The sequence below is a fragment of the Apis laboriosa genome, unplaced genomic scaffold (assembly GCF_014066325.1).
Source record: "Apis laboriosa isolate Shangri-la unplaced genomic scaffold, ASM1406632v1 scaffold16_cov148, whole genome shotgun sequence".
NCBI classification, from domain to species: domain Eukaryota; kingdom Metazoa; phylum Arthropoda; class Insecta; order Hymenoptera; family Apidae; genus Apis; species Apis laboriosa.
In genome coordinates this window covers 2,577,361-2,592,723 of record NW_025222129.1, presented here as the reverse complement: position 1 = coordinate 2,592,723, position 15,363 = coordinate 2,577,361, and the positions used below count along the sequence as shown (strand labels likewise).

Genomic DNA, 15,363 nt, shown 5'->3' with positions numbered 1-15,363 from the left:
AGATTTTAGAAATTTAATAGTTTATAAGAAAAGTTATTTTATTTTGATATATTTTTTATAATTTGATATTTGTAGAATGTAAAAAATTATTCTAAATTTCTTTTATAGAACTATAGAATTGCATACGTTCCTGAAGTCCTCGTTTTCCTAACCCTTCTTACCCCAAAGTAACAGCTGCGCATAGTATAAGTACATACGTCCCTTTGAAATCACATTCCCAGTAGCTTGCAAAAGATCATTAACTGATAATTCCTTCGTTGTGTGACACATTCAGATTTAATGCTATTTTATAGCTCTATTGTCTATCAATGATGTTATACCAATCAGATTAAATTTTAATCAAATCTTAGTTTTCTAACCTCAAACATGATCAATAATTTATAATCTCTTAATTTATAATCTCTTACGATTATTTTTTTTTAGAAAATATTTATTTTTTCTATTAAAAATATTTTATAGATTTTTTTAAAAGATTTTTTGTAAAAAAAATAATTTTTATAAATATATTATTAAATTAATATTTTAATTATTTTAAAAAAAAACATGTATTAATTAAATATTATAAAAAAAGAAATAATTTAATATTCAATATTGTTAATTTTTTTTGCATATTTTTATCTTAAAAATTTTCTTTATTTCGATTTCACATCTTTTATCGATTGTACCAAATTAGGTAAAATTGGATACTCAGCGTCATCTATCTTGATACTTGGAAAACGACTAGTGTTCGCTCGAGAAAACAGAATTAAAGTTTAACATTATTTCATATTTTTAACGAATAATAAATAAATAAATATATATATATATTTCATTTCTATATCAGATAAAAATTAAATTAGTAGATTATTAAAATAATATCATATGTAATATACATGATACATAATAACATGATTTATATATTGAAAAATTTATTATAATTTTATAATTTTTTATTTTTAATATTAAATAGTTTTTTAATAATTTTATGCAATGCTTCGTCTTGAATTAACTTATTAATTAATTAATTAAGTTATTTAATCAATTCAACTTCTATTAAAAATAAAACTTATAAATATTATTAAAAGAAGAATTAACAAACATATAATGAAATATTTATCAATGAAATTACATAATATACAGTTAAGAATCTTTCAGCACGACAATTAAATAAAAAATGCAAAAATAAGATTTATCTCTTTATTAAGACATAATTTACATAATACTAAACATACACAATAATTACACTCTTCTAATACACAAATTAAAATAATTCATTATTGGTACGAGGAGTGGTACACTTTTTATATACTACATATTGTACAGAGTGTTCCATAAAAAATTGATTTTACATAAAAAATCAAATTCATTTTCTCTGTACATATTTTTCACGAGATTTGTGATTTGAGTTAACTATTGTCCTTATTCACAAAAATAGCATTTTCTGCTATAAATTATACGCATTCTATGCATTTTTGCAAAAACAAAAATTTGCTAAAATTAATTTTATTTTGTATTTACTATTTTGTTTTCAAAAATTAATATTTGTATTATTTATTAAAGAACACTCTATTTAATTAATTACTGCAGAAAATATATTAATTTCCATGGTATTTCTTTTCGATTCCGTTTCGTTTCATAAAGATCAATAATCCGAATATTATTGTGAATAAGATCGTGCCAATCTAATGTGAAATTTAAATTTATAGATTTAAATGTGATTTAATGGAGTAAACAGGAAATAATTTTACAATCATGTAAAATGTTTCAACCTGAAAGTTAGCTGTAATCGGATTCAACTGAGCGAGACTCTCAACGAAACCAAACGAAATCTCAACCAGCCTCTCATAATGGAAAGCATACTTACAAATCTACTATTACGATAGAATACTTTGCCGAGTACTGTCGACACTCGTTTTTATTGTCAAAAAGCACCATAAAGGCTGCTCTTGACTAGAATATTAAAAGATTGGTCGACTATTAAAAGCTTACAATTATTAACAGATATTTTATAATAATTTGCAATATTATTTTAATTTTTTTAGATTATTTGTTTAAAAATAAAATCATGATAAGTGTATAGCCCTACCAAATATATTTTATAAACTTAGATTTTCAAACAAACAATGTTTGTTTGAATTCCTCGATCGTTTGTTAAATATATAATCATTCTTAAGTTTTCAATATTCGTTTCAGTCACTTAAAATCGTATAATTCAATTTGACGATTTAATTATTACATATATAAAGGGAATGTATAATCGATACGATAATGCATGATAATTTAATTTTAATTAAATTTTCGACTAGTCTTCTTGAATTTTTCAATTAGCACTTAATTAACCGATGAGGAAATAGAAATTATTTAATATTCTTTTCATAGTATTAGATTGGAAAGAAAGTTCTTGCGGTTTTTAACTATTAAATTTAAATGCACATATCTCAGCTCAAACAAAACTTTATTAATCGAAATAAAGATCATTGCAATCAATGCACTTTTGGCAACGAGAAACAAATTTTGTTGAATAAAATTCTGGAATCTTGGAGGCGACAAACTCGTTGAATCGCCGTTTCAGCATCTCTCTGGGATTTGAAACGTTTCTGCGCTCATCGTCTTCAAGACTCTCTTAACCGCTTCGAAATTTTTTAAATCACCATTATGCAGTATGTTCGTTAGTGGTCCTAGGACCAAACGCGTCGCTGATATCGCGAATCGATAGTTTTCTAATCTAGTTTGAACTGAAATAGGAAAATTGTTCGAATCTGCTTCTTATCCATTATATTTTCAAGAAATCAGAAAAATTAATTTGAAAATAAATATCACAAAATTAAAATTAATATCACAAAGCGAAAAATACCCTTTAAAATTATATACAAAGTCAATGTAATTTAACATCAACTTAATCGAAAATAAAGCATTTAAAATCAAAATAAGAAAAATCGTAAGAATTTTTTTTCCAATCTAATATAATGACATCATTTGTTGTAAGCAGTGAATACTCACTTTGAAGGCTACACACTCATTTTTTTTACATTCAATTTATGATTCATTCTAAAGATATATTCAAATATTTTTTTCTAATACTTTCAACCTCTCTTTTACAAAATTAAATTTAGAAAATATAAATATTAATAGTATCGATATCACACCAAAATTTTCCAAATAATCTCAGATTTTTTTTTTTTTCTCTTTGTTTCAGAAAAAATAATATCATATAATAATCAAAATGTTGAAATTCTTTTTCGCATTCTTCAATTTTATCCTGATTGAATCAATTGAAAAATAAATATGATTCAAACAAAAGAGTAACTAAAAGTAACAAGTAGTCTTCGATGATTCACAGATTGAAGCGATTAATTTCAGGTGCAATGAATGTTCTCGGCACAGTTTTGTAATCTTTCGAGCCTCTCCCTGGCGTTCGTTGACTTGTGGTTCAGGGCTAGGTCCTGGCTTCGTTTGTGGCGCGTAATAATGTGCGTGCGGCTTACTTTGCTGCAAAACTGGGACGCTGCGTGCTGAAAGAGGAGACAATTGTGGGAAGAGAGGTTGAAAGCGAGATTACCACGATGCTCTGTTGTTGAACATCTTTACGTGTAGTTTCTTTTTTTCAACAATCATTGGACTTGGAATTGATGGAACTTTCCGATAGATTGCATGTTTTTTTTTTTTTCAATTAACAAATGCGCATGAAAATGCGGATTCTAATCACGTACTGTGCTATATGAAAGATTCATTTCACACTGGCACTGTACGTGTTTAATAGCCTGCCTTTAAACGTGATAGCTCTACGCTACTGAACAAAAGTTTGAGAATCATTCTCTTGGTAATATTATTTTGTGAAAATTCAAGAAATTTTGATTAAAATTTTATAGAGTTTATAAGTAGAATAATATTTAAATATTATATATAATATTAATATTAAATATAAGTATACATTGTTCATATTTTTTATATTTTTAGTTTTATATTTAAAATATAACAATGAAGATGATGGTTCGAAATTCGTGACCAGTACAGTAGTATTTACACGATTCGACAATCTATTTTTTTAATGTTTTGACTTATATTATGATAACGATATGCACGATACTTCTATACAAAAAATCGACGTGAATTTCCAAAGATCTTAAGACCGAAGATATGAAAAGCATTAATAATTGCAAGCAATAAATGATGGAAAATTGCGTTTACCAATGATTACAGACAAATGATTGTTTTTCATCGTAGTATACAGCTTCAATTCATCGTCGCAAATAAGGCCATATGTATTAAAGCTACTCGTACGTGTTACATGTGTAATGTACACACTGATTATACATCAAACATATATATATATGTATATATGTGTATGTATATAAGATATATATATATTATATACATATAATATATACGTATTCATAGTTCGAGACTAAGGTACTATAAATTCATTATTCTTTGTCCTTCTTTTTTTTCCCTTATTCAGTTAACTAAAAAAAAAGGAACGAACAAAACGATAGATACATATTTTGCATTCACGTAAGACCATACAAGATTTATCGTACGTAATTTTTGTTCCAAATAGAATGATTATGTCATTAAATAACAAATATATATATATATATAATTAATAATAATTATTATCTTATCTTAAACTTATGGAGTGATAATAAATGACTATTTCCTCAGAAATGAATCCTCTGGAATCCATATGTATCATCTAATATATGACACGATAAAATAATATGCTAAAGCTTGTATTCTCATATTGGCTGAAGTAATTAAAGGATTAAAATAATTAAAATTTCTCTCCTTAACAATAAGTTTATATGTATATTCTGATTACTTCAAGCAATATTAACTGTTTATTTCAAAAATTAGAAACTATTCTCCATTGTTTGAATAGGAATTTATAAGTAACGCGTGCCGTATTAAAAATCACAATGGCTTTAAGACAAATGAAAAGTCAAGGAATGGAATGTTGCCGGTATCGCGTTACAGAGGATCAATTTCTCCAGGTAATAAAATCAATGTCATTCATTATCGTTGCCTTCAATTTGTTCCCGAGTTGTCGTTTCTATCTTGTCGAACTTTGATTCCATAAAATTTATGCTCGTTAATATTTCGTTTTTTTTTTCCAAACCATTTTGAAAAACTTCCAATAAGCAGAATTTTCATCGATAATAATTTTCATCGCGTTCTTAATAAATATCTTTCTTTCAATCTCATATATGTATCCTAGAAGCACAACGTGAATTTTTATTTAATTTCTCTTTTAAGTCGTGCAATCAGACTGGAAGTGTTTTAATTTGATTGATAGGTTTAATATTCTTCATTGACGATGTTAATTTGAGGTCAATTAAATACGAATGCGATGGCATTACAGCGAAAATTTAATCTGTATAAAAATATAATTTTTTTACCCGATTATTACGATATGACTTAACGTTCAGCAATTCAACTAAGTGACTTGATTAAACGCGAACAAAAAATAAATATTTATGAAATTATCAATATATAATATATTTACAATAAAAATATTTTCATTCCGAAGTATGACTTCTCTTACTAATATTTTCTTTTTTCTGTATAAGAAACATTATTGTAAAACTTTATTTGATTTTAAAAAATCTAAGAAAATATTTTTTTCTTTTCTTTTTTATCATCAATAATGTTATTATATAATGTATAAAAGTAAGAATATTAAGCCATTGTTCGTAATAAAGACGATGTAGAAATACTTATTCGTAATAGTACCGATGAACTGCAGGAGATCAATTTTGCTCTCGGTCCATTTCGATGAAAATCTTGAACACAGCAATTGCGATTGTGAAAATGACATTGAAGAAAGATGCTTTTGATCATTTTGATTCTCGAGAAATTTATTATATTATTATTTTACTTCTTTGATCGAATTACTCTTCGATTGGCAGGATTCTTTATCTTTGTTTGAACAACACAGATCTACAAACTTTGTATATAATAATATAATTGTGAATTAAAATTTTTATTGCAATCAAAATTAATTAACCATTCAAGATCATTTCTTTTATCATGAAAATTATATTAATAAAAATTGAATAATTTTCCTGGAATATATATATAGTATTACGTATCACTTGAAATCGATATATTTCTAAAAAATAATATTTATGGAATTAAACTGAAATAAACGATGCTAAAGAAGTAGAAAAATTAAAATTAATATTAATTAATGATCTCAAATGATCAAGTACTTGATATTTTTTTCACCATGATTTCAGATCACTTACAATCAGTACTCTAAATATTCAAGGCCACCAAAAATTCTGGACGGTTCATCGTACGTATTATCTGTAATTTTGTATTTCGAAAAAGATAAAATGTCTTTAATATATCCGAGCATATCTGAAGAAAAGAGAACAGGGGAACAAGAGAGAAAGAAAAATTACTGCACGACGAAAGCCAACAGAATGGTTAATCCGGTAGTAACGGCGAGACTAATCCTGTTTGCAGCTGAAGTGGGAATCTCCGGCTGTTCCGGCGCGGTTCCGTTCTCCAAATATTGGTAACTTTTAACTCCAGTTTGTGATCTGACTACTCGATAGTTTGGTATGCTAACGTTGACTCGATTCTCCAATATATTTTGCAAAGAATTGGTAACGCAATAAAAGTTACCATCCTCGTCGAACGCAAATGTATCTGGCCATTGCATCCTTTCATGATCTCTCGAGATCACCCTCTGCCCAGTAGTGAACGAGATGGATTGTTTGGTATCCCACATAGCTACAGCATCATCAGCCAACAGTCCAAAGTATAACACTCCTTTGGCTGACATCATCATTCCATCAGTTTGAGAATTTTTTCTTCCTAGTTCTTTAACGTAACTATCCACATTGCTTTCATTGTTCTTCAGCACTGAAGTTGGTATAGAATAAAGATAGAAGGAGGATAATGGTGAGTAATATATTTGTCTGTCATTACTACTTGCAGGAGACAAAGCAATTCCATCGATAGGTACAGGTATATTTATGGGAGTTTTGGAAATCATGAATTTAACTGCTTCGTGTTTAGCTTTCATAGAATCGTGTCTAACTTTCCACGAAGTGTTGTTTCTCAAAGAGTAAACAATTATACCAGGATCGTTGCGATCACTGTCGGTAATGTATGCCATACCACCATCCTCGTGATCCAAGACAATATCATTTAAATGAGCTGTACCATGATGAGCTACGTTCGTAGGGAATTCATAAATTCGTAGAACTTCGCCATTTTTCTCGAGATCTAGGATTACTAATCTCGGTGGACAAGTGGTCTTTACTTCTAAAGAAAGAGGTGACATCTTGCCAGAATCTAGTACCCACATACGTCCTATGGGATCGATCTCCATACTTTGGACCATCTGAAATGCACTACAGTCTCCAATTTTCTGCATCTCCCAATTGGGGAAAGCTTCCAGTTTAGGAGCAGTAATATAATTCACCGGTTTAGCAGAAGTGACTCCAAGAGTTACAGGTACTCCATCTTTCCATCTTGGTATTGTCAAGTACATTTTACCCTTCCAAAATTTAATACCGGCTATGAAATTATTGGCTGGAACGTAATCACCGTGGCTGATTGCATACTCTTTATTCTCTTCCGATGGCCACATTACGTCGATCGTGTTCCATTGAAAGACTACCCGGAATGGTTCGTGACACTTTGCCACTGCGACGAGAGTGAGTAAGAGTACAACAATCTTCATTTTCTACACTGTATTTACCCACTGTATATGTTTCTTTATCACGATATATCTCACTTTTCTTAGCCTGATCACGTGGCAGGAAGAGACGAAGACTTAACAACGATCCAGTTGAAAACTGATATCCGGAATAAGAGTGTTTCGTAGCCCGGTAAATGTCGCCAGGGAGAGGAAGAAAGTCTATTCTCGAGTCGACCGGCGTAACGAATATTTCGCACGTGCCAACTGCGTTGGCTGGTCTGTTTTTGTCAAGTAACTGATCAACACTGTTCACTGACCATCCATTTACCTTGTGGTGATCTCAACAGGCCTATTACGCGGAGACGATCGCGGTTTGACTGACGAAGACGCGGAGCGTCGCTTAGAGAGGCGTCGTCTCCCCACCAAACGACGTGTATTAACACACTATGATCGTGTGTGCAAGTGTATACGCTATACGTGTGATCGTATGTGGATGCATTTGGATATTGTATGTGCAACAGGAACAAGGTATCCCCACTATTTAATTCCCAAGCGAAACGTAGCTCTATTATTTAACCGATGATGCATCATGGAAATATAAATTAACATTGTTATTTGAAATTATATTCATCATTGTTGATCAACGATACTCGCTTCGTTTAATTGAGTTAATTTTATTAATTTTCTATTAATCAAAACGATTTAACGATTTAAATAGTTATAAATTATTCTTGTGTTCATTGTATTTTAGAGAATTTTTTTTTTTTTATGCTATTTTTTTTTTTTTTTTTATTCTAGAATATGGATATTGAATTATATTCTTGTTAAAAAGAAGATGATTATTGACTCAAAAATTTATGAAATTTAGAAGTATGTAAAAGTATATTGTAATAGTATTCCATGGCTAAACTAGAAAAGTTTTCCTTTCTTCTTATGAATCTCTTGAAAGTATTATCACGTTCATAATTTGTTTTCTTTCTTTCATTTCTCATTATGATAAAAAAATCATGACTAAATTAGCGGTGATTCTCAATCAATTTTCAGTTGGTAATTAGATTAATATCCTTCTTAGAATTCTATTTTTTCTTTCTGCGTATGTTCATTGTTAAGTTAAACGAAAGACGGTTGACTGAAATGGTACTGAGACCGGTGTTGTAAGGCCGGATCCATTTGAAAGGGAAACGTTGAAAAGGGTGAGCTTAGAAAAGACTGTTGTGTTACGTTTTATATTGCCTAAGATGATCCCGAAAAATCGATTCAACAGTCGCTTCTTCGTACTTCTCCCTTGGACAATTACGTTATTCAGAATTTCGTTGAATTCGTTTTCTTTCTTGATAAAGAAACTTGATCGAAAGGCAACGCTATCATAGAACATTCATTATAAGGAAATGTTTATGTGTGGAGATTAGTAATAGGAGAAATTTGCACTTCAATTACAATGAATATATTTTAAAAACCATATTATCCATTTTAGAAAAAGTATCAGTCAATAATAGTTTTAATTACAATGTTTATATTATATCAATATCGTCATTCCAATCATGCTGATTAATTTTCTTATTCCATATTATATATACATATCTACGCTGCAATAAAATAATAGTAAAACAATATTCCCATTTAATTGTTTAAAATTTCTAAAAAAAGTTTCTTTTCTTTAAAAATCTATCAGAATTCTATTAAAAATTTTGATTTAATTTATTTTTTAAAACTTTTCATTTAATTTTAGGACAAATTTATATCTTTCCTACTATTTTTTATTCGCAAGATTTAGTTTGTTTGCTTGAATAAATAGATTTGAATACAATTACATGAATGCAATTATAATGATTTTAAAAAATATTGAAATTGATGTAATTCTGTAAAATAAATAATCCTTTAATAATTGTTATTTGAATATTATATTCGAATTTACGAATGAACCAATAGATGTCATATTTTTAAAAACAAAATATAATATTTCTGATAGTTATCCAAATATTTATAAAAATTTTCACAGAAAGACAAAAAGATAAATTGTCTGTCATTGCCAATATACGATTTATAATTAAATAAGTCTTGAAAACTATATAATAAAACTACCTGTAATAATGATCCATAAAAGAGATGAACATTGATTGGTAAACGGATGAGCATAATTGTTGACTCATGATCGTGTGACATGTAACGTAATGTTATAACAGTAATGAAGAACGTGTATATTGGCAGTATATCTATAATAGTGTTGACTATTTTTACACCATATCATCAAAGATTCTTCCAGACGTTCATAGAATCATTCTTATTCATTGTTTTGATCCATTATAGAGTTTTAAGATGCTCACCACGTTTCTTCAATTATATAATATATATATATATACATATATACATATATTCGTATATATTCGTATATATTCTTTCCAATTCATTAAATGATCATTAGAAGAATGCTATCAATCAATCGTTGTCCATGAGAAATATTTCACAATCATAGAATTGTATTATATCGATTCAACATCTTATATGCCTTCAAATCTTCTTATATATTCCTAATATATCTATATTCTAACCATTTTCAATTATTTTTCTCATCAACGTCATGAGTATTTTTATTAGAATATATCTTATAATCTTATTTAGATTATATTTTAAATTAAATTGTATTTTTATTCACCAGGTAATCATATAAAGTAAATCATATATCTTTCACGAGTTACCAACAGACTATATAGATATTATGTACTTTCTGTCGTGCCTAATGATCTAACAGTTTATTTCATTATCCATCCCAACCAAAATTATCTGTAATTATTTGACGAACATTTTTATGAATCTGAATTAAATTTTTGAAAATTCTTTAAAATATTATCTCTAAATATTTAAAACTAAAAATATTTTTCTAAGTGTTTATTTTAATCATTACATTTGTTTTTTATTTCATGTCTCAAATTAACATAGTCTCATTTACTTGTTAGTATCTTTTGTTAGTGATAAAGTTATTTTCATTTCGTTAAGTATCCTAATTCATAAATTCTTTAATATTATAATTAAATTAATCATAATCTTCTTTATATTAAATTACAATGTAGAAATGATGGCCAAAAAGAAAAAAATAATCATAAGTAATCAAATGCGTTTCAAAAGCACACCACATTAACATGCTAAGAACTAGACTAACAGAAAGATTAGAATTACAGATTTATGCTAATTGATTGCTTATTAATATTGCCGAAACGATTTAGTCACAGTTGGCTAGCAGATACTATGCCATTTCTAGCGCTTAGAAGTATTAAACGTGCAAGAATGTTACTTTAATTGACACTGGTCCCACTTCAAATATTACGATTGAATTTCTATTTGTTTGTTAGTCTAATTACAATGCCGATGCGTTTGTATTTTATCTATTATCTAACGGTTTCTCTTAATAAATACAATAAAACATTGTCATTATGAATTTAAATGTTCTCCTTATTTTTTTCAGATTGAAATTTTTCCATTTTACTGATTCAGCGAATGATTAACACATTGCGAAATAATAATTGTTCACCGAGATATCTAGAAAGAATGCGAATAAGAAGTAGAAACTTGCTAAGAATCATCGTTATTTTCCTTCCAACGTATTTCCCAACGTCTGTCTTCTTTTTAGAGTAAATATTGTATCTCGGTAGTCTTTGCGACGTAAAAACCACAAGTCTTTTGTAAAATCTGCAAGCATCTAAATTTTAGATGTATTATAAAAATATATTCGTGAATTTGACGCGTGAACCATCACAACAATCATTATATAATATCTATAATTCTCAGTGAATTTCCGTATGAAATATTGGTTTATATAAATGATATAAATCAAATTAACAGTTTAATTAATACTGCTGATTGATCATTTGCTTACAACATTTTAACTTATTTATTAATATTTTGCTTATAACATTTTAAATAATTTATTTATTCTTGAAATTGATAATTAATCTTTCAAACAAGAGTTAAAATCTAATCTATTATCTTATTAATTTTTTTTTTTTTTTTTTTTGCAATTTATATCTGGTAATTTTTATTAATATATCAAATAATAAGAACTTTTTGAAAAATCGAAATTGATATTAATGGTGAAACTGATTAATAAACTTGATCATTATATAATTGCAAAGCTATTGCAAATTGATATGAATAAATATACATACCTACATCACAGCGAATGTTCGTAGGCTTGAAAATCAACGGCCTTGTCGTGCTTTTATGTCGACGTAGTTTCACATCCTCTGTGAAACATCAGTTGCATTCGTGACTGAAAATTCATGTCATGGCCCATTTTTTTCCTTCACTTTCATTGACGTTATCCAAATTTGTTTTGATTTTCCATTGAATTATATTGTTACAATATAACACGTAATTCGTTAATTCCTTTTATTCTTTGCTCATTTCCTCTTTACTCATCTCTTTGATAATTCCAGACACGAAGTATTCACGGTCACAATCAACCTTCGTCGAAAGAGCTTTCACTTCGAATTGCATTAATAATGTCTTTCCTTGAATATAAAAAGAAAATATGATAAAAAATCAAATACGTTTAATCAAGCTTATTAAAAAACACGCTTATGTAACGTGCTCGAAATAAACTTATATTAAAGTGCAACACTGTGAATTGCTTTAATAGTGTGGATGACTAATGTAAAATCGTATTTATGAACAGAAGATGAATTACTCGATAGAGATAAATTTTGCTGCGCATGACATTGACAAGAAATTTGTCGAATTCATCCAGATAATCCGTTGTTGGAATCGACAGCCTATCATTTATTTGGACATTTCTTTCTCATCGTCACTTTCGTCCATTCTTCGCCAAAAGACGATTCTTTTCCATCTAAACTTCTAACTTTTGTACAAAACTAAAAGTTCAATGATCTCAAAACAAGACAATTCACCCTTGATAGTATCAGATTACACTCATAAATTTTAACAAAGTTTCCTTATTAAAACTCACCAACTTGTTCCTTGGACAAAATAGGAATAAGAAAATTCCATTTTATAATTTTTTTATATTTTTTATATCCATAACAAACGTCTTGCCCTTAAATGAAAAATATAAATCAACTTATACTGTACATATATAGTAATAACTTTAATAATCATCTTAAATACAATTTAAATATATCAGAAATAAATGCTAAATATATCCTATATATATATATATATATATATATAGGATAATAGAAATGTTTATCAATGTATTTTCGCTTATATTAAAGTTAAAAGATGATGAATAATATTTCATGAATTATTCATCATTAATTATATTAAATGTTGGACCTTATTCTGTCAGAACTAACATGCAAAGCCATAAACGGGTGAAATGGGAAGTGGTCCGGGAAATAAGTCAGGCTGATTTAATGAACATAAATGTGCGAGTTAGCATATCGGCAAAGGCTGCGCCCTGCGCATCCGTTTTCCAATGGCCTAAAATCCACGCTTACTCTCTTTGTGTGTCGACGATGAAAATAACCCCATCAACGTAGGAAGAGAAGCTAGGTTTACGGATTAGAAACATGAAAAGGAAGGCAGACTGAAAGAACGATAGTGTTGCTATCAATAAGACCAAGGAAAAGAAATTTATTCGATTGAAATCGGTTCGATCATAGAATCATCTTTTTCATCGTTCCCAATCTTTCTCTAATGGATATTATACGAACTACAGGCATTATATTTTGCCAATAGAAATGGCAATTGAAGAATAACGCTCGTTATTCTTTTTTTAATATATTTAATATATTTAATCAAAAGTGTGTCAGTAATTTCATTTATCTTAAGTTAAAAAAATTTATGATCAATTTCTTACATCAAAAATTAAAATTAATTACGTGAGTAAAATAATTATATCTTTTCATTTTGTTCATTATGTAATTGAATTAGAAGTTCCCTCTTTGATACAAACTTTCCTTTTCAGACACACCGGATTACCTTTGATTTTAAGCACTCAAAACCGTGAAATCGTTGATCATTGACTAAAGCATCAATTTGTACTGAAGTGAGACTAATATACAAGAATTGTGCTTCCAGCATTTTCAAACCGCTGAACTTTTCGTATGTCTTCCAAGTGTCGAGCAAAAACTAAAAAAACTGGCAGATTTGTTCGAATTTGTGTCAACTTTACTTTTTATCGTGGATTATTTTATCGTGCGTAATTTTATTACCCTGAAAAGGATGATAAGATGGCAATAACCACGAGAAACAAAGAGTAATTTCTAAATAGTGATTGTTAATATTAGAAAATTTTAAATAACAATAAAAGTGATATTAAGCAATTTATGAATCACATGAATTGATTGAATTAAATTTTCAAATATATGCTTCATATCATTTATATATATATATATATATATATTTTTTTTAAGTACATATTTTTATTATAATTGTCCTTCTATTCTAATCTTGATAATGTTAGGAAGTAATAGAAATATATAATTTTTGATTCATATGACCACCAGAGGAATTTCTCTAACATTCCTGATTCTAATTCAAGTTGTGATGTCACACATTATGAAAATTGAAGCGAAAGCTTCGCAATAATATTGTTAGTGCGAATGTGACGAGAAATTTATAAAAGAGAATAATGATGAACATGGCATCATTTGATACAAAATTTTATTTGATTGTCAATTATACTTGTCAATCATTAGTTTCATGAACTATAAAGGATTTATCCAAACGAGACTAGAAGAAAAGAAAAAAGTAAAAGTAGGACAGATGACGCCTTCGGGTAGAATTGTTTTCATTTACGATTCAACTTATTTCACGCTCAATTAACGATTACGACTATTAACTCTCTGTATGGAAGTTTTTCATAAACGAATATGTTCTTCTTTAATAAATTTATATGTTAATTATATATTATATATAATTATATATTAAATCTTTTTTAATGAATAATTTCTAATTTTCTTCCCAATATCTTAATAAAAACTAAAATTATGTTTATGAAATTTTTTACAAACTATATAGACATAAGTATAATAATACTTTTTATGTTTAAAAGAAGTTAACTATTGAAATGTTTACATTTTTCTCGTCATGTAACAAAAATACTAGTCGAGAGACTGTCTAACTAGCTGGTGATAATATGATAAATGGACATGTTAGCAAAGTTGAGCGTGTTAACTCCGATTGGATCATTACTGCTTCGAAGCTCAAAAAGAAAAGAGGTTTCGATCCTTCAGGAGATTTTCACGCTCCGTCAGGGAACGCAGACTGTTTAATCAAATTGAACGACGTTTCGTGGGAGATTGTGTAACGCACAGGAAATATTCAGTGAATTCTAATTTTGAGACAGTTGGATAAACGCCCAGTAAATAAATTAAAAAATCTTCATCGATCATTAATTTCATTTCTTCTAAATCGATATCTCATTTTTAAATACAACTATAGAATGTAAAAGTTTCGACAAATAAGATAAATTTTTAATTGCTGAAATAAAATATTTGAAACATATTACTAAATATAAATTTTTATTGAATAATATTTCGACTTAAAATTAGAAACAAGATAAAAGAAAAAGCAAGATAAACTTGAAATCAATGTACATATTAACGAAATTAATTTTATTAAAGAACTTTATTAATAGAAGATAGAAAACTTCAATTATTCGTAAGAAATATAGAATCTAGAACATATATTCTCGAGATCAGTAGGTCACCTATTCTAGACAGCATGATGTCGGCCAGATGAAATCGTAGATCGCTGGTTACCATAACGACCAA

At 28.0% G+C, this 15,363-nt stretch overlaps 1 protein-coding gene and 1 long non-coding RNA gene across 2 annotated transcripts; one reads left to right on the top strand and one right to left on the bottom strand.

Annotated features, from left to right (window-relative positions):
• Nucleotides 1-3,907: 3,907 nt before the first annotated feature.
• Nucleotides 3,908-7,989, bottom strand: LOC122711028 (protein yellow-like). Its single transcript, XM_043929408.1, has 2 exons — nucleotides 6,225-7,989; nucleotides 3,908-5,923 (listed from the first exon to the last, which is right to left on the bottom strand). Exon 1 carries the CDS (start codon nucleotides 7,673-7,675, stop codon nucleotides 6,380-6,382), a length of 1,296 nt encoding a protein of 431 aa, XP_043785343.1. The 5' UTR covers nucleotides 7,676-7,989; the 3' UTR covers nucleotides 3,908-5,923; nucleotides 6,225-6,379.
• A 34-nt stretch (nucleotides 7,990-8,023) lies between these two features.
• Nucleotides 8,024-13,456, top strand: LOC122711029. Its single transcript, XR_006346043.1, has 3 exons — nucleotides 8,024-8,161; nucleotides 11,094-11,259; nucleotides 12,933-13,456. It is a non-coding gene; the product is annotated as an uncharacterized LOC122711029 (long non-coding RNA).
• Nucleotides 13,457-15,363: the final 1,907 nt, after the last annotated feature.

Coding starts and splice junctions, on each gene's coding strand:
- LOC122711028 (XM_043929408.1), bottom strand. CDS start 7,675: ATGAAGATTGTTGTACTCTTACTCACTCTCGTCGCAGTGGCAAAGTGT.